We start from the raw sequence: 27,092 nt of genomic DNA on the forward strand, positions 1-27,092 counted from the left end.
AGTGACCCAATTCTACTTTTAGCCTTTGTAAACTAATTTAACATTAAGGTTACAGATTCATATGGAAGACTAACCTTAAAGTCATGGAATCAGTCAACATGTCTAACGAGTATGTGCTTTAAAAATATGATTACAAATGTGGACAAGTAGGTTAGCATTTTCTCAGTGGTACTACAGGTATAGCTGAAGGGAGGCTGCCCTCCTACCACACTGAAAACATGTCAGACACATGTCTGTATGTTCAGTAAACAAATAGAACCCCCTTTTTTATACTGCATACAAGGTGTTCACTAAATTGTTTTTGTTTTTGTTTTCTGTTTTTTTCGAGACAGGGTTTCTCTGTGTAACAGCCCTGGATATCTTGGACTCATTTTGTAGACCGAGGCTGGCCTCGAACTCATGGAGATCCTCCCGCCTCTGTCTCTAGAGTTTGGTGACTAAAGGTGTGCGCCACCACACCCAGCTTGTTTACTGAATTTTTAAAACATGCTGCACATTCATATTTTAGAGATGACTTCAAAACCAATGCTACAACCTTCCCAAAGGACTCCTCACTAGCACACGCCCAACACAAAACCCCAAGCTCCTGCCTTCGGCAAGCAATCTTAAGTGCTGTAATTACTCTTCAATAAACTTTCATCAGTTTTCTCAAAATGAACTGATATAACAGAAAACCGGCACAAGCTAAAAATCCAAAAGCACATGCTGAAAATAAACAACTTCCTTTTAAAATTACTTATCTAGTTCGTGTTGATTTAAAATTCATTGGAATTTGGTTGTTTGTGTCTTTTTGTTATGACTAAGGTAGGGAAAAGAACATGAAAACCCAAAATTTAGATTTTTCTTTATGCGGCTTATTCTTATAAATCCTTTTCAAAATGAATCCTATGTTATCTCAATATAAAGAAAAGGAAAAAATATGGTTTTCACAGCGACCTTACGTATGACTAGAAATTGCCTGGACAATTTCCTTATACTACATATAAAGAACGTAGATAATAACCAGAACTATGTTTGGGGCCACGCCCACACGTCCACCCCACCCTTTGTGAGCAGCCCCAGTCTACTTCCCCAGCCCTTGGCGTTAAAGAGATTATCATGCTTACTCCCAACAGAGCGCCTTAAACAGAGGAGTGGCCAGAGCCTCATTATGTAAAAATTTCACCCAAACGAAGAGCTCTTCACTAGAAGATTCTTCTGTAACAGCTCATTAGATATTATTTGCTTTTTGTTTGTTTGTTTGTTTGTTGCTAACCAAATTTCTAAAAATAAAATAGTAAGATGAGATGATGTATTCGCAGTGTTGGAGAGCTAACTGGGGCCTGGAACAGACTGGAACATACTATCCTACAGCTTACCCGCATCCTATTGGCCACTCTCAAAGTGTCTCGAGAAGGCATGTTGTGTTGAAAACTGTAGAAAGACATAATGTTTGCACTGACTCATTCCCAGACTGGGGTCCCGAAACAACCCCCACGATTGAGAACATTAGACTACACCTCACTCAGACAAACATGTGTTCTCTTAGTTGCTGGAAATAATATAAATAAATAATAAATAAATCTTCAAACAACTGCCTGATCACTTAGTGATTGCAGAAATGACAGTGATAACATTACCATATGTTTAGTCATGTGCATCCATACAGACACACATACTTTCCATGGCAGTGTAGGTCTATTGCACATATAATTCAGATAGGTCATAGGACACATCATTATTGATCCCTTTTTCAGATAATAAAATCGTAGTATTTGAATCTCAGGTACAACCATATAGCCAGGAAGTAACAGAATAATAATAACTGCCATACACACATTCAGATCACTAATCTTCACTGTATACAGTTCCTCCCTGGCACTCAGGGAGCAGGATGTTAAGGCTTCCTTTCTAATTAATTCACTTAACAATAATCAAAGTGACTAAATCAGAGTTCCTCCTCCCTCCTAGAAACACACATTTTGGAAACATGAGTGTAAACAGTGCTGCATATGCACCTGGTGCTGTCTTCTACACGGCGGCATCACATTTCAGGACACAGATAACAAACACGTTTTTTTTAGGCTGGTCTCTTCACTGTGTAGCCCAGACTTGATTCATGATGCTCTGACCTCGGCCTCCCTGGAGCTAGAAATCCACATGTGGCACGACTCGTGGCATTGGGTATCAAACACTTCCTACAGAGCAGTCGTAATTAGTGGAAAGGAAACTCGCAGCAGCATCCTCTCTTGTCCTGGTATCTCCATGTTCTCACTTGTGTCACAAGTCTCCCCCTCCGCACCATCCTCCCCTGCCTTCCAATGGAGGTCTGGTGTCTAAAGCGGTCATATTTTGACAATTAGAATGAGAGGCTCATTAGAGATGCTATAGCACCAAACAGCAGACATAGCGCTTTAGCCAACCACAACTAAGAAAGAGCACTAACCAAGCTCACACTTGATACTCACAATCACCAACTAGAAATAAACACTTTCACATTCTACTCAACAGACAGCTTATGAATCTCCTCTTGCACTTTGCTTTTCTGTCTCTTCCTGTAATAGAAGCTCGTTGGATATTCAAACAATATATGAGGAATACAATTAGTGCTGTAATTTCCAACTGAGGCTTTAATCGATCACATTAAAGTAAAGGTCTAGAAGACGTGTGTGTATTTGCATGTGTTGCTGACGTGTGTGTGTGTGTGTGTGTGTGTGTGTGTGTGTGTGTGTGTTGCTAGAGATTAAACCAGGCCCTTGTGCATGGTTCTACCACTGAGCTACAGCTTCAGCCCTAAAAACCGTTCTTTCCTTTTTTTCCTTTTCCTCACATCCTCTATATAATTCATTGGTAACCCCTAAGGACCATTCTCCAGATCTCTTCAGTTCTACAGCTGTCACTCTGACCTCTGCTAGCTTAACCAGGCTCCTTGCTTCTGTCTTACTCAGTTACGACCCAGGTAACTTTACAAAAGAATGTTCTGTAATGTGTTGCCATTATACGCACACTAGAATTGAAACTCTACATCATTTTATCCCACAAAGCTCTGCCCACAGTGATTTCCCTTCCTTATTTAACACTCCATCTTTATAGGCTAAGGGCCTCTACCCAGAGAACTTAGCCCAGTAGCTCTTCAAACAATCACACTCTTCTTCCATGGTGTTTCATTTAAACACCCCTCCTTGCCCACCATTCTGTCCTAGCACCTTGTATTACACATTATGAGAACCTGCTAACTTGTTTTATTTTTATTCTTTAACATATTTTCAAATTTAGTTAATTTTATTTATTTTACATTTTATGTGTGTGGGTGTTTTGACTTCACGTATGTATGTACATCACGTGCATGCCTGGTGCCCAAGGAGGACAGAAGAGGACATGGAATTGGAGTTACAATGAGTGGTAAGCTGCCAAGTGGGTAAAGGGAACCAAATTCAGTGGTACATGTAACCACTGACCCATCTCTCCAGTCCCATTAATTTCTTTCTTGTCTATTTACTTAACCAGATAAATCCTGCACTGATAGGGACTGTACTTCTGGAAACTGTCAGTCATAGAAAATAGACTAAAAATCTGTCACAGAGCAGAGGGGACAAAGCATAATGACCAAATGAAATATGGTGCCTCGGATTAGAAAGTGAACAGAAAAGCAACTATAGGACATATGTAATCTTGAGGACATTGCAGAGTGATATGTCAATAAGGTGTTTCTCCTGGTTCTGATGAATGCACCATAACTACACGTGCAGGAAATAGAACAAGGGGCATACAGAAACTGTTTCTGTAAATATAAGATAATGTCAGTAATTAAAGGAAAAACTTATATTTAAGATCATTATCTCAATACAGAGGAAGTTCCTTGGCTTTGACAATATGCTGGCATTTTGTTCTGAATAAAGGAGGGCATCCGGTAACTGACTAACTGCTTTGAACCCACAGTGTCACTTAATCGTGAATACGTATATAGCTACTTACATACAAAGCATATTACTTCATCCTTGTCTCCTAACAGCTGAAGCACAGGATACGTTTTAAAGCTACTAGACAAGTGTATGTACCCTTCACATCACAGTCACTCTACTTGTAAATAAAGAAGAAGTGCATCTTTCCCACTTCCAGCTGGAGACCAATCCCCGTGCACTTAGAACCTGGATTTGCCTTGTGTCTGGAGAGCCTTCTAAGTACCACAACCAAAACCTGCCAGTGCTAGAGAGTCTAAGGAGCCAGGCCTCATCAGAGAGCAGCAAGTCGCCTGTCCTCCAAATGAGGGAGTACCACAGAAAGCCTCTGAAATGTCAGACTCTGGTTTTCCATTAACTGTTTCTGCAGCTGCTCTCTTATTCACTGGCTTAGCAAACAGCTCCATCATGCAGCAGTGTGAATCATACTGAACTTGGATAACAAATTGGATTGTAAATTTAAAAACATGACAGTGAATTCTGTGGTAATGTTCCTGCACCCCAGAGACCATCATTTAAAACACACACCCAAAACCAAAGCACTTAATGTAGCAATCTAGCCCATCACTTCACAATAAGATGCAAAAATGCCTGCCCACAAAGGATCTGAAAGATCAGCATTTACTTATCTTCTTTATAATGTTATTCTGGTTTAATCCCCAGATGCATTATTTCATGGGACAAATATACATGCACAATACACAAGGGCCTAGGGGAATATAAAATAGCCGGAATAAGATAAAAAGAATGAAATCACTCAAGAAGGCAGAATAAAAGGAAAGGCGAGGAAGACGACATAAGAGTTAGATGGTTTACATGAAAATATAATCAGAAGACAGGAGGAGCTTGCTACTGTGTTCTGTACTTTTGTATGTATCCTGCCCCAGGCTAGTCACGAAATGCTCTCCATCTACTGCCACATATCTGTAACATTAAGATGGTCATTTCAGTCTACTCATGGAATCTAAGGTTTGCCAAGATTTTACACATAAAAATTTCACTTATTACTGTTTAAATAGGTGTGGTGTTCTGTCCACATGCATGTCAATGCATTGCCATCAGACGACAGAAGTGGGTGGTGGCTCTCCTGGAACTGGACTGAACCCAAATCCCCTGGAAGATCAGCAAGTACTCGCTCCTTTTTTTTTTTTTTTTTTTTTTTTTTAAGATTTATTTATTTAGTATGTATACAGTACTCTGCCTGTATGTAAGCCTGCACACCAGAAGAAGGCACCACATCTCATTATGGATGGTTGTGAGCCACCGTGTGGTTGCTGGGAATTGAACTCAGGATCTTTGGGAGAATTGACAGTGCTTTCAACCACTGAGCCATCTCTCCATCCCCCAAACAAAAATTGTAAAGTCTCACTTTCATTATGTGGGTCTTATTTGAGCAACCACATTTTTGAGATTATATGGGTGCTATTTCCATGTCATGAGTGGAAGACACTATCTCACAGAAGATGGCCTGGTTTTCTGGCTCTTACAATCATTCTGCCCTCACTTCAGCACCTTTCTCTGATCCCTAAGTGTAAGAGTTGCACTGTAGATTTATGGATTTGGTGTGCACACCCACAGTCTCTTATTCGTTGCATTGTGACCAGTCTTAGATCTCTGTAACAGGCTCCATCTACTGCAAAGAGCAGACTATGTGATGAGGGGCTGAGAGGTACATTTATCTGTGGGTAGAAGGCTAAGTATTTACAATACATTTACAAAGTATGTTGTTTAAGAAAATGACTGTAGTTATGTTCTGTCTAGAATCCATGGCCTCTCTAGCTACAGGGAGCTTGCTAGGTCTACATTTACAGAAGCAGGCATGAATTCCCTCCCAAAGAGGGGATCTGAAGTCCAACTAGACAGCTACAGGCTATCCCAAAAAGTGTATGCAAGGACTGCACCACTGTGGCTATCTTGATGGGCCAGTCACAGGGTGAAGAGCTACAGACAATCAATGATGATAAAAGAGAAATGATCAGTTTTCTTCAAGGATGAGCTTCCTGACAGTTAACCAGTCCCAAGTGGTCAGCCTTAAACCTTAAAGGCATATAAATATGAGCAACAGCAAATGGATTCAACAGTTGCATTACACACATGAACACGCATGCGTGCGTACACACACCCACACACCACTACACCACACCAATAATGACTAAAGAAGTCATGAACGTGAGAATGGATGGGGGAAACAGAAGGAACTGGAGAGTGGAGAAAGAGGGATGGAAATGACTTAAAACACTCAGATAAAATTCTCAAAGAAAGGAAGGAAAGAAAGAAAAAGACATACTGACTTTTTTTTTTTTTTTTTTTTTTAATGCTGTTTTGGGGCTAGCAGACAAAGCCATTGATACTAAACTAAAATTACTTAAGATGCTCATTTTCACCCATATTTAGCTTTTTAACCCCTAAAAGTTGCTAGGCATCAGTACCGGAAAGCAAAAAACACAATGCAGAAAATTGCATCTTGGAATTAAATATGGCACAAAGCAAGGCTGTAGGGTCCTGCATAAGTATTGGTTACCTTGGAGACTTGTCTCAGCCACCGTAAGTACTCCGTGAAAGTATCAAAGCATATGTAGTAAGTCTGGCTTTGGGGCCCTGAAGAGCTGAATGCTAAACAGTGCTGGTGCTTTTTTACTTCTTCCACCTATGAAAAGATGAAGAGAACAAAGACAAGTAAACCACAGTGCAGTGCAGACACGGCTCCCTAGCTACATTTGCATCTGTCCCACTCTCGCTTCTCTTACTACTTACAGCCACATCCTTACATCTGACCAACCAATTTTAGACACCCAGAAGTCCAGAAAGGGACTTTTGTCCTCATTAGGACTCACCCCTAAGTGACATTCTCTCCTTCCTGTTGAATAACGGCCCATGCTCTTCCTTCTTTTCTTTATATCTGTATCTTTACAACAAGGCTTTGGGCTTCCTCCTCTTATAGTTAAAATAATAAACTCCCATTCACAGTAAATTCTTCACAAAGAAAAAAAGATTAAATACAACCTATTACACAAATTCCTATTGTTTTCTTGACAAAAATGACCCAACTGTAAGCCAAGTCACAAAGAACATACAAAAGAATTCTTAAATTATTATAGTCAGCCCTGGCTGCCTAATGGGGAAGGCACTGGCCTCCTAAACTGCCATTATGATATGAACACTGTTTAAAATGTAATCATCTCAGAAATCATTAATGAAAATTAGCTTAAACTCTGTGTATGTTTAAAAGATGAGCGCTTTGTTAGTGCTGCCAGAGCCTGTGTGTGCTGGCAAGTGTCCCATCAGTCCATGATGGTGACAGGCCCAGCCCCAGAAATGACACACTCTTCAACTACAGCCTCCTAATCATTTCAGAGATTTAAAATATGGTTTTTATTTCTTAACCTAAAAACTTAGTACTGAATAAATACAGGACAAAAATCTGTGAGATGAAATCAAGCAAATACAAGGGGAAAATAATATATTTTAATGTTTAGAAAAGAAAGCACAGCTGGGCGTGGTGGCGCATACCTTTAATCCTAGCACTCGGAAGGCAGAGGCAGGTGGATCGCTGTGAGTTCGAGGCCAGCCTGGTCTACAAAGTGAGTCCAGGACAGCCAAGGCAACGCAGAGAAACTCTGTCTCGAAAAACCAAAAAAAAAAAAAAAAAAAAAAGATAGAAAGAAAAAAAGAAAAAATAGAAATTTAATTTGCTTAGCATGGAACTTATTAGCAAGAAAATTAAAACCAAAAAACTGAATGAACTCTATGCTAAATGACAGTAATAACGAAATAGGTAATAGAGCTGAAGAGATGGCTCAGAGGTGAGCAGAGACTGTGCTCCTTCCGAGGACCTGAGTTCTGTTCCCAGCACCCACACCAGGCAACTTACAGCAGCTCTGTGGGATCTGATCTCCTCTTTTGGCCTCAACAGGCACCTGTACTCATGTGTACATGCCCCTTATACACACAAACACATAATTAATAAGAATAATGTGGGATTTGATGGGTAAAGGCACCTGCTGCCCAGTGCAACAAAATGAATTTGATGTCCAGATCCTACATCACAGGAGAAAACCAACTCCCAAGTTGTCCATACACACACTGCGGCACCAATGTGCACCTACGTGTACATGCACATACTATAGTTTAATAATAATAAAAAGATGATCAGACGTGTACACTAGAGTGTGTGTAAACATACACAGACGTGTACACTAGAGTGTGTGTAAACACACACCTTGGCAAACAGCTTGGTTCTCATCTTGTAGTATGAGCCTGCTTACATCCCAGAGCTTTGGTGCATACACTCAAGAACAGTTGATTTTCAGGAGGTCGCCGTAGGCATCCGGGCTGAGATCTTCACTGCTCAGGACCTGTCTCACGCATCACGTGGTGCTTTACCCTGGAAACCCTTGCTAGCTGTTTTAATGCCAAGAGTGTCCTTTGCAGTGCAGACAGGCGTTCTCCAATCTGCCACCCACTTCCAAGCATTTCCCCGACCTTCCCAGAAGTAAAGCCAGGTTAACTAATCTGGCTATATAAACTGCTGACAAGAGTGGCTTGTGTCACTATTTCAGATCTACACATACAAAAACGAGGCTGGAGAGACAGCAGGGAACAAGCCACCAGGCATTCCTTACAAATACCTACAGCCACAGCTCCAGTGTGGGTGGGAACAGGAAGGCAGCGGAGCTTGTTGGCTTGCAGTCTAGCCAAGAGGTGAGGCTGAGATTCAGAAAGAGATCCTGCCTCAGAGGAGCAGGCAGAGAATGGTGTAAAGGAAGCTGGGTAGCCTCTCCTCACCTGCACTCACACAGACACACAAATAAAAATGAGTCTTTAAATACATAAGACAGTGAATGGCAGGACTGTTACACAAATAGTAAACAACAGCAGAACAGAGCATCAGGCAGGGTCCTTACTATAATGTACAAAAGGAGAAATCAACTCCAAAGCCCACCAACTCATAGTGGCCTTGTGATATGAACAAGAAGTCACTACTGGAAGCCATCAAGACCTGGTTGTTGTGTCACCATGGTGTGTATCTTCAAAGCTAGTGTTTCAATCTTTGTTGTTTCCTTCTGGGTGCTCTTGTGTTCCCCCTGTGAAGTCTCTGTTACTGTCTCTTTGTCACAGGAAACACTGTCAATTGATGATCATCATCCTGTCAGTGTTCTGGGGGAGCAGAGGCAGAGGGCACAGCTCTCATTGTCTGTCACCTTCTTCAGTCTGAGGGGTTCCCTTAGACATGCCAGGTCCTTGACTCAGGCCAAATTAGGATACATAGCTTCCATGCTAAAAGAATTTAAGAGTAACCAGTTTATAAAGCTGAGTTTGAATTTAATAAAAATATTTTAATAAAGGCTTAAAGATGGCAGTGAAAACATGGGTACTAAGAAGAAAGCAAGATGGAGCCCTGAGAGCCAGAATATGGGCTTCTCAGTAAAGAGCTGCAGAAAGTGAGACAAGCCCAATGTCAGGACAGGCTCCAGGGCAAGTCGCCGTTCACTCTTGAATGTCGAGATCATTTCTATATAATACCAATGTCCCTGCATGCAGAAATTCTCTTGAAAACAACAACTTCTGCCTCAAAAAAAATGTATTTACCAGGAGGCATATCACTCTAACATTATATCAACAACACTGTAACAACAAAAACCTGGACGCAAACCAAATGTTCATCAGTAGAAAAATGACTTTTAAAATTATGGTAATTGTGGAACATCTACAGATTAGACCATTCAGAAAGGAAAACTATATAAAAATGAAATCTTCTTAAATATAACGAAGGAGAAAAATCTCTGTCTCAAAAGAATGTCCATCACCATGCTAATCAGGCTGTTCCAGCAGCCTTTACTGGGCACTCTACTGACTAACTGACATTTGCTGTCTAATTCTGTCATCTGCCGACATACCCGATATTTATCTTTTATTTTCATTTGCTATGCACTTAATAAATTCACTCATTTAAACCTGTGGGTATGGCCATCTTTGATAATTCTCTCTATTGTCCAGAAGAAAAGGTAAACATTTATTTCATTTATTATTCATCTTTATTTGATTAGGTATTAAAGCCTTACTAAATGTATTTTCTAATAATCTGCTTAACTCTAAAGAGCAAATTTAGAGTGACTACACAATGAATAAAAAGGCATCCAAAAACATTTTCAACACCAACATCTTGAGAGAGCTTTATTTAACTTAAAAAAAATACACTTATAGGTGTGTGTCTATGTGCACGAGGACAAAGTGCATATGAAGGTCAGAGGACAACTTGCAAGTGTCAGTTCTGTCCTTCCACCACGTGGGTCCCAGGGGATCGAACTCAGGCCACGAGGCTTGGCAGCAAGTGCCACTATCCACACTGCCCTCACTACGCACACTGCCCACACTACTCACACTACCCACATTGCCCACGGAGACAACTCACTGGCCCAGGAGAACTTTCTTCAACAACGAAGCTACTTGTTATATGAAAATTGTAAACTGATCATGTTCTCCTGATGTGGAAAACTTATCTGATAACAACTACCACAAGATTATGACTAATTTACCCCACAATTCACTTCTAGCTCTTCCACGTATTAAACGAGAAAGAAAGGGAAAAAGGGACCATGCGTTCAGTCCGTTTTTCCTTTACCAACTGAAACAGAATGACTAAAAGAAATAGTCAAACATTAAGGAAAGCTCAAATTACAAAAAGTAAATTGTTTTCTCCTAACTGGGTCAACAGGTTTTAAAGGCTCAGTTTTTCAACAGGCTCCATTATTTTAAAAACAGTGCAAAGCAGGTTTGACAAGATCTACTTGTAAAAAGCGGAAGCTATTAACTTTCAGTTCACTCAATAGTAGCAGTCCATCCAATAACCGGCCTGGGAAACAGGAGGAGGCTCTGAATGGCAATGCTAATTATAGCTGGATTTTTCTGACCTTACCTGAACATTCCACGTGCTTTTCTTCCTTTCTGAGTATAATAATCTTGCTCCCACTGTATATGTCAAAAGATTTCTCACCCTTCAAGGTCTATTATTGTTACCTCTTTCATTACAAAATTCTCTCTTCCTCTAGAGAATGCTGCCCTTTTTCTAACCTCCCACCATGCTCTTGCTCTCTCATTCTCTTCCAGCTAGAATGAAGATGATGATTTATCCATCCTGCATCTCCTGATATGGAGTCATAACCTGTTCAAAGGTGGAGATGGTAACTCCCATTTCCCAGTATCCAACAGTGCATTCCCCCACAAAGATACTCAAAAACATTACATTATATTTGCCTATGCAAATACCCAGCATCACAAAGAGACAGACTTTAGGTCTAACAGCATCAAACATTAAATGTGCGCAATTTAAACAATCACCCATGATGGCAACATTAACAACAAAACTTTCAGTAACCCATGAAAAGAAAAATGCTAAATAATAAGGTGCACTCAATGGGCTATGGATGTGCCTACTTGGTAGACTATTTCCTAGTATGTGTCAAGCCTGGGTTCACATGAAACTGAAACTAGGTATGATGGCATACAGCTGTAATCCCACACCTTGATCCCAGGCAGGAATATCAGGCTTTCAGGGTCATCCTTGACAACATACATAGTTTCAGTCACCAACCCTTATTGCGCAGACAAAGGTTAACAGGCAGTGGTTTCAAAATGGAAGAGTGAATAGATCAAAACCTACCTTCAATTTTGCTAAAACCCTAATGTGAAAAGGCTTCCTAGGACGAGTGTATCCCAGAAGCACATCAGAGAGTAACTAGCACAGGGCACTCACTAGGACAGAGCAAACTACAGAACTGCTGGGCATCAAAGCCACTCGTCACCACATAGACCCAGACTTACCTTCAGCTGACTCTTAGAACAGATCAAGCATTTGTCTTTTTTTTTTAAGTTCATATTTTTTATAAAAATTGGCTTATTTTTCCTCTAATTGCATTCTCTACTTTCTACTTCCTTTTCCATCCAGGAGAAAAAAAAATGTAAAAGAAATACTTGTTTCATGTTCCCAGTTCCAGTAAGACCATTTCTTATCTAAATCTTCCCCCTTAATAAATTATATCATTTAAAAGCCAGCAAATATTTACATGTGATTATAGTGATACTATCCCTCAACAGAGAATTTAATACTTGCTTATAAATAAACCAGCAGAGATTTAGTACTCCCATAAAACCAAACCAAAACAACAATAACAAACACAAAAACAAACAAACAAAAAACCCAAAACCTAAATGGGCATAAAATAGTTAAAATACCCAAAGAAAAGCCATCAATAATGTTAGAAATATCTGTCAGGTATGTAAGTAACACTTCCAGTTCAAATGTATGGCCAGCAATAGTAATAAGCTAAAGATACTAATCCCACTGAGTCACCACACACAAGCAGATCACAGTGGAAACCTAGTCAGACTTCTGCAGTAGATGATCCTAAGCCTCCTTCAGCATATTGCCTGTTCCTACAATCAGCCTTCGGAACAGCGTCCTCCACTGTTAGTTGTGTTCAAAAACAAAAACAAAAAACAAAAAAAAAAAAAAAAAAAAACAAAGGATGCCTACTCATAATGAATTCATCATCTGCACTCTAAAACAGAACAATGGCATTCTGTTCTTCCACTTTCTCTTGTGATCCAATGGCAAAGCCATTTTCACAGATCCAGTGGAGCATGGATGCTTACCAGTGGAACACATCAGAAAGTGAGACTTGAGAAAGTCAAATCCATTTCCCTTATATTATAGAAATCCATTAGTCAGGCTGGCAGGCCCTGACTAATGCTGGAATACTCTTCGGCATTCTTGCTTTACACTTACTTTTCCACCAATTAGTGGTAGAACATGCATCTTTCCACTCAAGCTGTCTTTCACAGATGATACTATCAGGCACGTCCCACACAGGATAACCTGGCGTCTTGTCCATCGGTTCACTGGCAACTGCATTTTGCCTTTTCGAACATTGTACATTCCTGAGAGCTGAATCCGCTCGGAACTCCCAGTGCTGTGAGGTTTTCCTAAAACAAACACAAGCAAACATGTTACATGTTAGTCTTTAAAAGTAACCTTTCCCCCTCTGCGATGCTAGATAAATTAATTAGGAATTGATAGTTATGGGGAGATTAAGTTAAAATTAAACAGCATATAGCGGTAGTCACTGGAATTATGGTAACAAAAACAACCATAATTATTCCCCATTTATATTTTAATATCATGTGAAGCACAACCTTTCTTCTTAAAACACAAGAAAAAGACGTTTAGCCCCTTCCTTATGATCTTTCCTTTTAACTTATTTTATATTTAGTAAGATGGATTCAGGGTTTTTCTAGGTGGCTAGTCATTAGTAAGCTAAGAAGAAAGTGTTATGGCCAAGATACAAACAAACATCCAGCATCCCACATGTAACTAGAGAATCAGCCTTACTGGGATTAGCTGCTGTTTCTCTCCAGGCTTAAGCAACACAGTCACTGCAAGTGACAGGGAAAAGTGATTGTTCTGATAGGAACACACACCACAAGATGCAGGCTGAGGACTCCGACATCTGTGATTTGTGGAGAAAGGAGTGTAGAGGAATGTTAACTAAGAACATGGCTGTTATGGCAAGAGATCACATCCAAAGACATTCTAGGTCTGTGTGATCTGGATGGAATACAAACACGCCTTGAATCCAGGAGACAGAGGCAAACAGATCTGAGTTCAAGGCCAGCCTGGTGTGGAGCAAGTATAAGGTAAAGAAAAATCCTAAGTCCAGGGATGGTGGCCCATGCCTTTAATCTCAAAAGAAGGTAAAGTTAGTTTATAGAAGGAAGCCCCCATGTTTGAAAGTGACATCTAATTGAGTGGGAAGGTGCCAAATCAGAGAGGATTTGACAGAATAGGACATGCCCAACTCTCACAAGAAGAGAGCAGAAAGGGAAGCTACTTAAGAGGCAGTTTTACCAGGACAGTAATAGAGAGATGGGTTGCAGAGAGAAAGAACTCAGGTGAAGACAGAATGAGCCAGAAAATGAGAAGACAGATTAGAGCAGATTGCTGAGTTAGTATGAGGGCAAGCAGAGCAATTCAAGCTGAGAGAGAAGCCAGATTGAATTAGTTAGCTTGGAGAGGAGTTTGAGTCCAAACAGCTACACTGGACCAGCCAGTCCAGAGCTCAGAAAGAATAATTAAGGGTGAACTTATTAAGCAGTAAGCCTCAGAGGCTGAAAACATTCTAGGCCTAGGTTAGATTGTACAGAGGCTAGAAGCTTCCAGGACAGGCCTAGGTTAGCAGAAGGAAAATAAAATATTTTTACATATGGTGCTCTGTCGTTGCTAAGAAAACCCAACATGATTGAAGAAGAAGAAAGCCCACAGACATTGCAGAAGCAGAGGCCATCTAACAGAAAGCCATGAACAGAAATTCACCTGGGACCATTTACAGAGGAAGATTCAGTTCTTTGAGTTCAACTGGATGCCCAGAGAGACTCAGGAGATCTTGGAGCAGTGGGTGCCTTGAGCCCAGAGCAAGGAACCTCACAGGAGCCTCTTGGACAGTGAATCACAGTAAGTCACCCCAGAAGACAATTTTAATTATACAGACAGACTTTTCCTGCGTTAAAAATGGACCTACAAGAAGAACATTATGAGGGCCTGAGAAGATACAGTGCATGTGCAAGGAAGGACAGCATGCAGAACATGTGCAGTGCAGTACAGGATGCAGTGCTTGTGCAGTGCAGGATAGGAGGCAGAGCATGTGCAGTGTGGGACAGGATACAGTGCATTTGCAGTGCCTAACTGGATGAAGCGCGTGTGCAGTGCTGGACAAGATGCAGTGCATGTTCAGTGCCTGATATGATGCATCGCATGTGCAGTGCAGGACAGGATGCTGTGCCTGAACAGTGCAAGACACGAAGGGGTGTATTTGCAGTGCACCTGGGCCCAGGGGTCCTGCTCAAACTATGGCACCAGCCAAGGACAATACATGCAGTAAACTTCGAACCCCTACCCAGATCTCCCAATGGACAGGACATTCTTCACAACTGAGTGGAGAGTGGGGTCTGACTTTCACACGAACTCTAGTGCCCCATATTTGACCACGTCCCCTGGATGGAGAGGCCTGGTGGCACTCAGAGAAAAGGATAGCAGGCTACCAAGAAGAGACTTGATAACCTATAAGGATAGACAGGGGGAAGAGGTCCCCCTGAGTCACAGTCATAGAGGAAGGGAGTAAGGGGAAAATGGGAGGGAGGGAAGAATGGGAGGATACAAGGGATGGGACAACAACTGAGATGTAATATGAATAAATTAGTAAAATATATTTTTTAAAAATGGAAACTCCATTTCAGATCCCTTAAGAACAAGGGGAGGAGTTGAGGGGATAGAAATGTTGCAGTACTCACTGCAACTGTGACCAATGGGATAGACACCTCTCTACTGTCAATTGCAATCTTTATATTTTTCCTCTCAAAAAAGGTTGAAAAAAGTAGCTATACAACAAGAAAAATTAGCTACAATAATGCAAAGGCTTGAGAGACAAGAGATAGAGGAACTAAGAGAACAGAAAATGCTTAATTATGAACCTATGGTACCTAATGAAATTGATGACCAAGGTAGACAGCCCTTTGAAAATGAAGGGTAAGAAGCCTGATTCGCTGGAACAGAGGCCAGCTCACTGGCATGGAGCTGGGCATATGGGACGGCCTACATGTCTAGTTTATGTGTGGATTCATAAAGACAACAGTTGATCCAGGAGAATAAAAGATAGTTTCCCAAAGGAGGAGGAAGAGAGCAGCACTGTAACTTAGGAGACGCAGGGGCAGGCTTCAGGAGTTCTTGCCCATCTTGACATGATGAAACTATAGAAATATCAACAAAGTCAGATGTTTCATAAGTAGATCAGAAAGAAGTGAGACAGATGTCCTGCAGTAGGACTCAAATGAGAAATGACATATTTGGAGGTCTAGTCATTAAGGACTGCAAGGGAAAAAAGTCCAAGAGATATTATATTATTAAAAATTAACAAACAGTTGACAGGTCAGCAATGTGGCCCATGGGGTAAAGGTGCTTGTCACCTGATGATGCAAGTCCGATGACCTGAGTTTGAGCCCTAGGACCATAGTGGAAGGAGAGAACTAAGTCCCAGAAAAGCTGTCCTCTGGCCTTCACACTTCATGGCACATACACACAATAAACAGAGACTTTAAAGAAACAGCAACAAAAGACCCTCAAGAGTTGACAGATGCCTAATGACCACCAAACATCAAGCAAGAAGAGCCAACAGCACAAAAACAGACTTCAAGGGGATTCAGGGTGCTGAGCCCACCCAGTAAACACAGCAGGGCCAATATGTTATTCTCCTATAAAACTAGCATGCTATCATTTATTTCCTCCTCCAGAATACCAAAATGTTTTATAAAATGACTACTGCACCCTTCAATTTTCTGGTGCCTGGGCAAGGACGAAATGTGACGGTACAGCGATTTCAGCCAGTGCCTAGCCAAAAACTATCCTGCTCAAGTTCCCCACAGGGAGGGGACAGTCCTGCTGTCCACAAGTACCAACCTTCCCACAGCAAGCAGGAAGCCAGGAGACGGCTCCTAACACACAGAATCACCAGTGTCACCGTCCCACTCTGCACATGCTCACTTATGCCAAGAAAGAATGGTGCCTGATGTCCTCGTCTTCTTTCTCTTATTGTGATAAGCACCATGATCAAAAGTAGCTCGATGGGGGCAGTTTATTTTGGCTCACAAGTCAGAGCCCATCACCAAGAACTCAAGGCCAGAACACGGAGGAAGGAGGAAGCAGAAGCCATGGATGAGTGCTGCTGACTGGCTTGCTCTCCGGCTGCTGTGTTCAGCCTGCTGTCTTACACAGCCTGGAACCACCAGCCCAGGCAGAGTACTGCCCACAGTGGACAGAGCCAAAAGGATGTCCCACAGACACGTTCCAGACCAATCTGATGGGGGCAATTCCTCAACTTTGGTTCTCTCTCCCCACATATGTCAAGCTGACAACCAATATCAGCTACCACGTGAGTCTAATGTAAGACCTCCTGCATGTGGCAAATTCTCTTTCATAGAGGAGACGGTAGAGAATAAATCAGAGTCTAAGGAAAACATGAAAATGGACTAAAATAGTCCACCAGAACTGAATTCCTGAACCCAGTTTCCTTGTCTGTAAAGTAAAGTAGCATTCTCAAACAAAAGATCTGATCCCAAGACATGCAAACCTCCCCAACACTCTTTGTAAATGCAAAGAAGCACATCAGAGCGGCTTCAAGGATGCTTGGAACTACCACACTTACTCAGATTTGCAAATAACTATAACAGAGCCTAAAGGGGGAAAACAAAACAAAAGCCAGGGTCCATAAAGGAGAGCCCTTCAATTCTGCCAACCCAAATACCTCCTAGAAAAAGCCTCCGCAAATCAGCAGACAGACTGGCTTAGGCCAGAAAGAACTTTTAACAGAACGGACATAGCAACAAAGACTGGCCTTTTATTTTCTAGTCAGGGAAGTTCCCAAGAGTTCTCAAGGAGTACTAGGGCAAGACAGGTTTGGTCTTGGAAAACACTAAAGACCTCACTGTGAGTCAAACCCACCCCAACCCCCAGTGCGGTCTGTCCTCTAGCTGCCTCTCTTCCTGGGTGTTCCAGATGAGACACACCCTCAGAACTGGCTGTGTACCAGCTGCCCTCTGGGGAATATGGAGGTGACTGTAGTAACAGCCAGCTGGGCAGTCACACAGGCACACCCTCCTTTGTGTCAGACTTCCTTATTCCCTGACATTGGAATTATTTTAACTCTCACTGCTAGTCACAAAATGTTCACTTTAAAGTTATTCTTATTGCCAGTGCTCTAATAAACACAGATACACCAAAGACGATGATGTCTGCCAACTTAAAGCTGAGTCAATGGGTATAGACTGGGCTGTGGAAATGTTACCCTAACCCCTTCCAACACATTCTGACGACTCAGGAGGATGTGCTCTAAAAGCAACCACTTTAAGCTGAAACAGGGAGGGGACAAAATACGTTTAAAAACATATGCACACACTCTCTCTTCTACCTACTCACTTGGCATGCAGCAGAAACGGGGATCTAGAGTCAGCAAGATGGCTCTGCAGGTAGAGGGGCTCACTCCTGAGCCTCAAGTTCTCAATCCAATCCCTGGGATCCACATGGTAGAAGAACAGAAAACGTCCACAAGCTTTCCTCTCAGTTCTGCTATACATACACAGAGTACACACACACACACACACACACACACACACACATATATACACACACATATATACATACACACACACATATATACACACACACATACATACATACACACACATATATATGGTATATACATACATACATAAGTATGTGCGTACATACATACAAATAAATGTACTATTCTTTAATAGTGATCTATACCAACTCCCAAGACACTGCTCCATGAGGAGACTAAGGCCCCTTGATTGATCTCATGAAATTATGGAATATATTAGGAAATTCTATCATGACGTTAGAGGATCTGCTTCATAATGGCTTACTGAACACTGCTCTCCAACATCAAATAGACGGTTTGTTACTTAATTCTTACAGTACAACTGCGGGCTTGGTAATGGCACAAAATGTCCATCATAGGCCCGGCTGGGAAGCGGGTAAGTATGCATGTGCACACAGCATGCCTCCTCTTGAGCGGCAGTCTCCCGTGAGTTATTCCTGCGAATGGGCTCCAAAGCCTAGTACCCCAGGTGTTGCCACCCGTGACCATGACCGTGCCAAGGCCTAGGAGGAGGAGACACAGCTGAGGTCTCCACAGCGTGCAGGCCCTCATCCAGCAAGCAACAGCTCCTGCAGAAGTGGTCAGTGCCCTGGGGACACTGTACCCCATCCCAGATTTCCCCAAGACTGACCCTGGCCTCTGGTGGATGAGCTCCTTTCTCAGGAAGTCTACCTCCCTCCCATTCATGGTCACAGTGTGGGAGCCTCCTGCGCAGAATCCCCCCAAGGCCTCCGGAAGCCTGATCATCCATGGCCTGGGTCCCGAAACCATGAAGAAAAGCCGGTCATCTGTCCTGGCCAAGACAACACCAGGGCCCCGTCCTGACCTGGCAGAACCTGTAGGCAATCCAACCTTAAGTGGTACTAGGCCTAAGCCCCATCCATTCCCTGGGAACTAGGAAGGCTGCAGCAAGCAACAGACACCAGCAGGAGCTGGAAAAAGCTCCCTCACAGCTCACAGCATTGAGCCTTTCTCACGCCAAGTGTGCCTTGCACCAAACAGAAAATCAACTCTCGGCAGCCAGTCTAACAAAAATGGAAAAGAAAAAAGGTCCGCCATATGCCAGACCTATGCAAAATTCCAGGGGTATTAAGAACCTCTTCCCTGAGCTACACAGCTTAAAGCAACATTTCTCAGGATGTGGCCAGGGACATGCATCAGCAATCACTTGGCCTTCTGTCAACTCTAACCAACATACTATCTTGGAATCCTGGTAGTCAAAGACAAAATGCTGCTTTCAGCATCACCACCGAAAATTTTGTTTTATGGCAATAAGTCTAAAAAATTTAATACATCTGCAACTCATTCTGCAAAGTAAGATTTTCCTCCAACAAATCCCTGAGCTCCTCTTCCATCTCTAGCACCCAAACCCTATATTTGCAGGCTACTTGCAAAACAACAGGATATACATTTGTTGCCAATGAAATATCTCTGCAAAGCACGTCTAGAGTCTTTGTTGTCGTTGTGTTTTAATTATTTACTTGTTTGCTCCACCTGTGCTTGTGAGCCTTGCAGAAGTCAGTTCTCTCCTACCATGTGGGTCCTAAGGCTCAAACTAAGGTCATCAGACTTGGCAGCAAGTGCCTTTCCCTACTGAGGCAGCGTCTGGAGAGATGACTCAATGGTTAAGAGTGTGAACTGCAGTAGGCATAGCGGCACATGCCTGTAATCTTAGCACTGGGGAAAGCAGAGGCAGGCAGATCTCTATGAGTTGGAGGCCAGCCTAGTTTCCAAGGTGAATCCAGGACACCCAAGGCTATGCAGAGAAACCTTGTCTCGAACCCCGCCGCCAAGAGAGTGTGAACCACTCTTGCGGAAGACTGGAGTTCCATTACTAGATCCCACGTCAGGCATCTCACCACTGCCTGCAAGAGACCTGACACCCTATTGTGCAGGCCTCCTCCATGGACCCTTACACAAAAGTGGCATAGAGTCACACAGACACACAAATGCATCCACATTATTTTAAAATGTATATTTACAAATTCTTTTACATTCTTCCTCCAAAAGCTGGAGCTTCCTTCCATTCCCTCTCTGCGTGGCTTGCTTCTTAAAAAGGGTGACAGAAGGAACAGTGGTAGCCTGCAAGCTCCAAAAGTGAGTCATAAAGTGCAGAGAACTTGGATGCCACTTGCTCTTTGTAGGATTTTATAGAGACAAGATTCTTTGGAGGGAACCTGCAGGCTTTGTCATGAGCGCAGTCAGGGAGGAAAGCTAGTCCCACGTCAAAAACTATGAAAAAATAAAGGTTTGAAATTCTGAGCCACTAAGCTTCAAGACACCGGCGACTAGTATATATAACCTTACTACGTTGTTTCACTTAACTTCTGTCTACTACACATAGTACAAATGTAATTGCATGCATTTCTCTAAAAGAATCTAAAAACTATTTCTAAAACTTTGTATAAATTAGTAAACTTGGAAATAGTAAAGGGAGAGGGAGTAAGAATAGCACAATAAACTGTCAAAACAATTTCCAAATGTTATGAGGCTTCATGTCAAAGCAGAACCAAAAACCTAGGAATATCTGAGGACTGTGCACTTAATGGAAGAATTCAACATGGCCCCAGGATGAGTGACAGCACACAATGCTCTCAGTTCAACTGATCTATCGTATGAGCTTAAGCACTGACAAACTATAAAGTGTGTTCTTATTGGACTCAAATCCCTAAATCCATTTTAACTAGTTCCAGTATAGAAAGAATACATTTAATCACTTGTCTAGAGCCCTCTCAAGAGCCAGCAAACAGACTAAAAAGAAACTGTAAGAGTCTAGAGACTTGAGCGCTAAACTCCATCTGGTAACTTCGTCTCTGACCAAGAAGCTAACGTCACAATGACAAGCCCTGGTGGGAGTTCTGAAACAGACTGAAGTCTGGGTGTTCTTAGCTAACAAACCTGACAACCAGACACTAACTAGATTGGGGGAGGGTTACGTTATGCATCAGATCAAATATATCAAGTTAGTTGCCCAGTAATAACTGCTTCTTCCTGACTCTTAAGTCTTGAAAATACTAACAGAGGGTACAATACGCTTTACAAGACTCATTAAGTAGTGGCTGAAAATGTGTACTACTACCCTCAGTGGCCTTAATGATTCAATACACACAGAGATAAAGCCATTTAAATGTGGAGAGAGCAATCTACCAGAGCAAAGGCTTAAATAAGCTATAGCAAAATTAGTTATAAACTTCCAAATTATGAAATGATTGCAGATAGTGCAGAATGGAAACCGGTATAGTGGAAGAACTCACTTTTTAGCATACACCAAAAATCATCCAGAAGCTTGCAAATAAAACAGCGATTGTAGTTTCATTTCCTAGAAGGTGTTTTGGGGGGCTGGAGGAGAGACAGTGTTTCTCTCTTGGCTGTTCTGGACTCACTTTGTAGACCAGGCTAGCTTTGAACAGAGACTCACCTACCTCGGCCTCCCTTAGTGCTAGGATTGGAAGCATGCACTGCATCACCTACCTTCCAACATTTGAATTTTTGTGTCAGCTATTTTGTGTAGGTACCTTGGAGTTTGCTGACACTATAGTTTGAGACACAGCAGGTTCCAGCAGGAGGCTGTCAACAGCTCCTCCAACAGAGGCTTTGCAGCACTGGGTTGTATTAACCTCAACCATGCTGGAGGGAAGTGTAAGTTCCTGACACCTGCTACCTCTATCCTCGATGCACCAAGGATAACAGTGGTTTAGGTGGCTTTAATGGTCAGTGCTCAGGTCTCTTCTTGCACTGTGTGTTTTAAAGAAGGCCTCTTAAGATGCTGGTTTTCTTACAACTTTGCATTCAGAGATTATAGGTAATAACACACACGTGCGCACACACGCACACGCGCGCGCGCACACACACACACACACACACACTTTATGATCTTCTGCTCAGTTCCAGGAGCTATATAGGTAAGTAGAAATCCTAGTTTGCTTCTTTGTGGACATAATAAAACAGTGACCAAACTCAACTTGGGGAGGTAAAGGTTTATTTGGCTTATACTCTCAATCACAGTTTATCATCAAAAGAAGCCAAAGCAGGACCCTGGGGGGCAGGAACTGAAGAAATGCTCCTGCGTGGCTTGTTCTACTTCTTTCTTATACAACCCAGGACCCAGTGCCTCAGGGTGGCACTATGCACAGTGCGCTGGGCTGTCCCACATCAATCATTAATGAAGAAAACAACCCACAAATAGGCCCACAAGCCATCTTAGTGCTTTAGGTGAGGTGCCTTCTTTGTAGCAGGTGACTCTACCTTGTGTCTGTTGAAAAAAACCAACCAGCACAGTAGCTGGCTGAAATGACGCTGCTTTTAATTTCTGACAAAGAAAACACATTTGAAAAATTTCAAATCAGTCTTCACTTGTCAGCAGAGACTTTACCACCCGTAAATACATGGCAATTCACCCTTCGCTATGCACACCTTCACACAACACCCTAACAGTCATTCGACATCCTCCTAAGTGGTCTTTTGTATTTGAGCCCCCTACTTTCAGTGGCTGGCACCACCACAAAAGCACTTGCACTAACTCCTGCTGCTGCCACCTCTGTTGTGACAGACAACACACCTGTCCAGGTCCACAGGTCACACGTCTATTGCCCCTCAACATTTTAAGTTACCTATAATTTCTATTTTCTGACAAAAACATCACCCTGGCAGACTCCATCACCTACCTTCCTGACACTGGTGCTTCTGTATAAAGAATGTTACACAGCTCAGGAATGTTAAGTGTAGAATGCTGTAAATGCAGAGCCACTGCTAAGCTTTGGGGAGCTAGCTAAGAAGGCTGAGACAAGCAGGCCTGAGGGTAGGCTTAATTCAAATTTGGACTTCAGAAAACTACAAAGTACTACCTCTTGTGAGGCTTTAGAGATCTAAGGAATAACTAATTCTAAAATCTGGAAGGAAAAAAAAAGCTCTATATGCTGCTAAAATAGACATCATGTTCAGTTACCTCCTTCTGAAAGAACTTTTATCACCCACATTATAATATATACTAAATATAAATTTGCCAATATACTTCCATTTTAAGGGCAAAACCACTTCCTAAAAACTGCATTTCAACTCCTCTGCTATATTAGGTATTTTTTGTTGTTGTTAACTATCATTTTCCCTACAGTGTTGATTAGAGATGAATGGTCTAGAATCAAAAGTGCAAACACTGACTAAAGGACTAATATCCAAAATATATAAAGAACTCAAAAAGTAAAAATCAGCAAACTAAATAATCCAATTTAAAAAATGAGGTACAGAGCTTAACAGAGAATTCTCAACAGAGGAACATTAAATGGCCAAGAAATAGTTAAAGAAATGTTTGACTTCCTTAGTCATCAGGGAAATGCAAATCAAAACAACTCTGAGATTCCATCTAACACCCATCAGAATGGCTAAGATAAAAAACTCAAGTGACAGCACATGCTGGCAAGGATGTGGAGAAAGGGGAACATTCCTCCATTCCTGGTGGGAGTACAAACTTGTACAACCACTTTGGAAATCAGTCTGGTGCTTTCTCAGAAAATTGGGAATACTGCCACCTCAAGACTCAGCCATACCACTCCCGCGCATATACACAAAAGATGCTCTACCACATAATAAGGACATCTGTTCAACTATATTCATAGCAGCCTATTCTTAATAGCCAGAATCTGAAAACAAACTAGATGTCCCTCAGCCGAAGAATGGATAAAGAAACTCTGGTACATTTATACAATGGAATACTACTCAGCTGTTAAAAGTAAGGACACTGTGAAATTTGCAAGCAAATGGATGGAACTAGAAATAATCACCCTGATTGAGATAATCCAGACCCAGAAAGACATGATGGTACATACTCACTTGTAAGTGGCTATTAGACCAACACAGATGTCCTCTAAGAGACTCCCCAGCAGGTGATAGGGACAGATGCTGTGAATTGCTGCTGGACTCCAGATGGAGCTCTGAGAGTAGTATGGAAGAATCGAGGCAGGGGTGGGGGAGGATTGAGGGGGTGGAGAATGGAAGGACCCAGAGGGTTCAAGAACCACACAAGACCATCAAGGCCGCTGAATCTGGACCCAGGGGGGTCTGCACCAACCAAAGACAATGCATGCAGTAAACCTAGACCCCCTATTCAGATCTGGCCAGTGGATAGCTCATTCTCCATGGTTGTGGGAGAGTGGAAACTGGCTCTGACATTAACTCTGGCGCCTTTGATCTGACCACTTCCCCTTGGTGGGAATGCCCAGCAGCAGCACACAGAGGAAGAGGAAGCAGGCTATCCGGAAGAGACCTGATAGGCTGTGGTCATATGGTTGGGGAGGAGGTCCCTTTCTGTCAGAGGTCTAGGGGAGGGCAACAGGGTAGAAGAGGGAGGGAGGGTGGAAACAAGAAGATTACAGGCAAGGGGTCGACACTCGGGATCTAATATGAATGAATTATAATAAACTTTTAACATGAAGATGTAAAGAGAAACGGGCTTAAGAAGCTAATCTTGGGCCAGCTACACGGCGTGGCAAGTAGAGGCTGACAACCCAAGTTGGATCCCCGGATCCACATGCGGGAAAAAATTGTCATCTGCCCTTCATTTATGTGTGCACATGCTTGAGCACAAGCACACACAGAGTGTAATAACCTCACCTTCATCAAATGTCTAAGCCTTACCTAGTCCAAACATTTGACTCTCAACTTATTAGAGATCTCTAAAAAACAATATAAAACCGTCCATATTCCTATGATATTCCACAGGAAATGAAAGGAACTACAAACTTCTTCAGAGCTACACATAAGAAGGTTACAGAGTAACCACTTAGTTTTTCCATTTATAGTATTAAAAACAAGGCAAGCATGTGACAGATGCCTGTGATCCTAGCAATTGGGAGGTAAAGGCATGAAATCGTGTATTCAAAGTCATCCTCAGCTACACAGTTCAAGGTCAGTGTGAACTACATAAGACCCTGTCTCACAAATAAATTAGTAAATGCTCCATTATCAAAAGTTTAAAAGTAAAAGAGAATACTCTGTTTTACGCCATTATAAAATTGAGTTACCAAGTCTTATATTGCATCTTCTATATACTTGCAGCCACAACAGAACTACTGTTATATATTCTGCTTTATCTCCTCCAACTTCTCCCAGGTTGTCAGTTTTTATATCTTAAGCACTTGAAAACTATGCCATATATGATCTATTCCTCTTACGTAGCTGAGCTTTTTTTCTCTGAAGTGCTAGTGGCCTTTACTCTAGACTCCTCATCAGCTATAAATCAAAGTGAACCTAATAACAAACAGACACACACACACACACACACACACACACACACACACACACACACACACACGGAGAGAGAGAGAGAGAACACTGTAAAAGAGGAAAAGCCAGCTCCAAGCCATTTTATTAAAATGAACTCATATATACAATCATAATGGAAGTAGTTTGACTTTGTTGACACCAGTATTTGCATCTGAGTAAGACAAGTAATAAAGAACTGTAAAAATAAAATACTCTAAAAAGAAATGGGGGGAGCTGAAGTCCTTATGTTTTTCTAGTGAAAACTTTTCTATTTCTACTTAACACACATTCTAATTTTATCTAGCACTCTATATTGTTTTCCTTTTTGCTCCCAACCACATTTTAAAAATATTTTTCATCACATGGAGGAAAAAAAAAAGAGGGAAAAAGCTGTCTTCAGGTCACTAGTCATTAAAAGTAAGCACATACTCAGCCACCAACAGCACATCAGATGCAAAGAGCCGCAAGCCATCTGCCATGGGTCTCGGAGAGCCTGCTATCACAGCACAATAGCCTTTCAGATAGGTGCTGATTTAGTTTCTTGTGAGACACATTCACAAACCAGACAGTCACTGAACTTCACAGGGTTCTTTCTATGGCCTCATAAATCCATCCCCTCTGTGAGGGCAAAATCCAGGTACATTGTTTTCTATTTGCAAGCTGAAAGCCTTACCTAAGATGTGGAATACAGTAAGTGTTCTGTAAGTTTCCTTTTAGACAAATGAACACAGATAATCTGTTTAGCCAAAGACAGCAATTGCTAACTATGCAACAAAGTATTCAAACAATAAAATTTTCGCTGAAATTTTGGGAAAGGGGAAAAGCACAGGGAAATGAGAGTCTCAAAGCAAATCTCTGTACCCTCTAATAATCTTCAGTTTATACAACTGAACAAAATATGTCTAAAATTATCAGCCCAATTATTTCAAATTTCTCTTCTAGAGACATTAAAATTTTTGTTGTTATATTAGTATATGTTAGAGGCGTGTATGAACAAATATGGATTTAAATACATAAAGAAGAAATTACCTCAAAAAAATAAGAGAAATCAATTTTCTGTTTGCCACAAAAATAACACAGTCTATCACTTTTAGTATCCCTGGAAATTAGCAAGCCACTCAGTCTCTAAAATTTACTGACCACAGAAAGAAGCATTTGGTAGCTCAGACTACAAACACAGTAGCAAGCACAAAATCATTGCAGAAGCAGGAATTTACAGGCACCATGAGACATTAATCAGAAACTAAAGCCCACTCCTCATTCTCACTCGATTTACAAAAGCAGCATGATATTCTAGGAGTGTGTTCTGAACTCAGATTTTTCAATCTCAGTTACAGAGGGAAATTCTCCTTCTTATGGGACAACAAATCATAAAACGTCGTTACTCAAAACACCACCGAAGACTATGAGAAATGATTAGACTACATCCAGGAAAAGTAATTCTCACTTCTAAAATGATGAACACTACACAATACAAAATACATTTATTTTTATATGAATGCACAAAAATTACATTATGTTGTTTTGTCAGGGACTGGCTAAATTTTTAACAATTCAATTTTTAATTCCTGAACATACATAGTAGTTACATTTTTCCATCTCTCTTGGAATGCAACTAAAGCCATACTACTGGTCCCGACCAACAAAATGTGGGTTGGGACATACATGCCAT

At 41.6% G+C, this 27,092-nt stretch overlaps 1 protein-coding gene across 1 annotated transcript in view; it reads right to left on the reverse strand.

Annotated features, from left to right (window-relative positions):
- Phlpp1 (PH domain and leucine rich repeat protein phosphatase 1) overlaps positions 1 to 27,092 on the reverse strand; it is a 209,266-nt gene that overhangs the window by 97,148 nt on the left and 85,026 nt on the right. The window contains exons 2-3 of the mRNA XM_051147211.1: positions 12,724 to 12,920; positions 6,460 to 6,585 (exon numbers count right to left, since the gene is read on the reverse strand). Coding sequence (XP_051003168.1) covers positions 6,460 to 6,585; positions 12,724 to 12,920 — 323 coding nt within the window. The remainder of the gene's footprint in view (positions 1 to 6,459; positions 6,586 to 12,723; positions 12,921 to 27,092) is intronic.

Source organism: Acomys russatus, chromosome 6 (assembly GCF_903995435.1).
Source record: "Acomys russatus chromosome 6, mAcoRus1.1, whole genome shotgun sequence".
NCBI classification, from domain to species: Eukaryota; Metazoa; Chordata; class Mammalia; order Rodentia; family Muridae; genus Acomys; species Acomys russatus.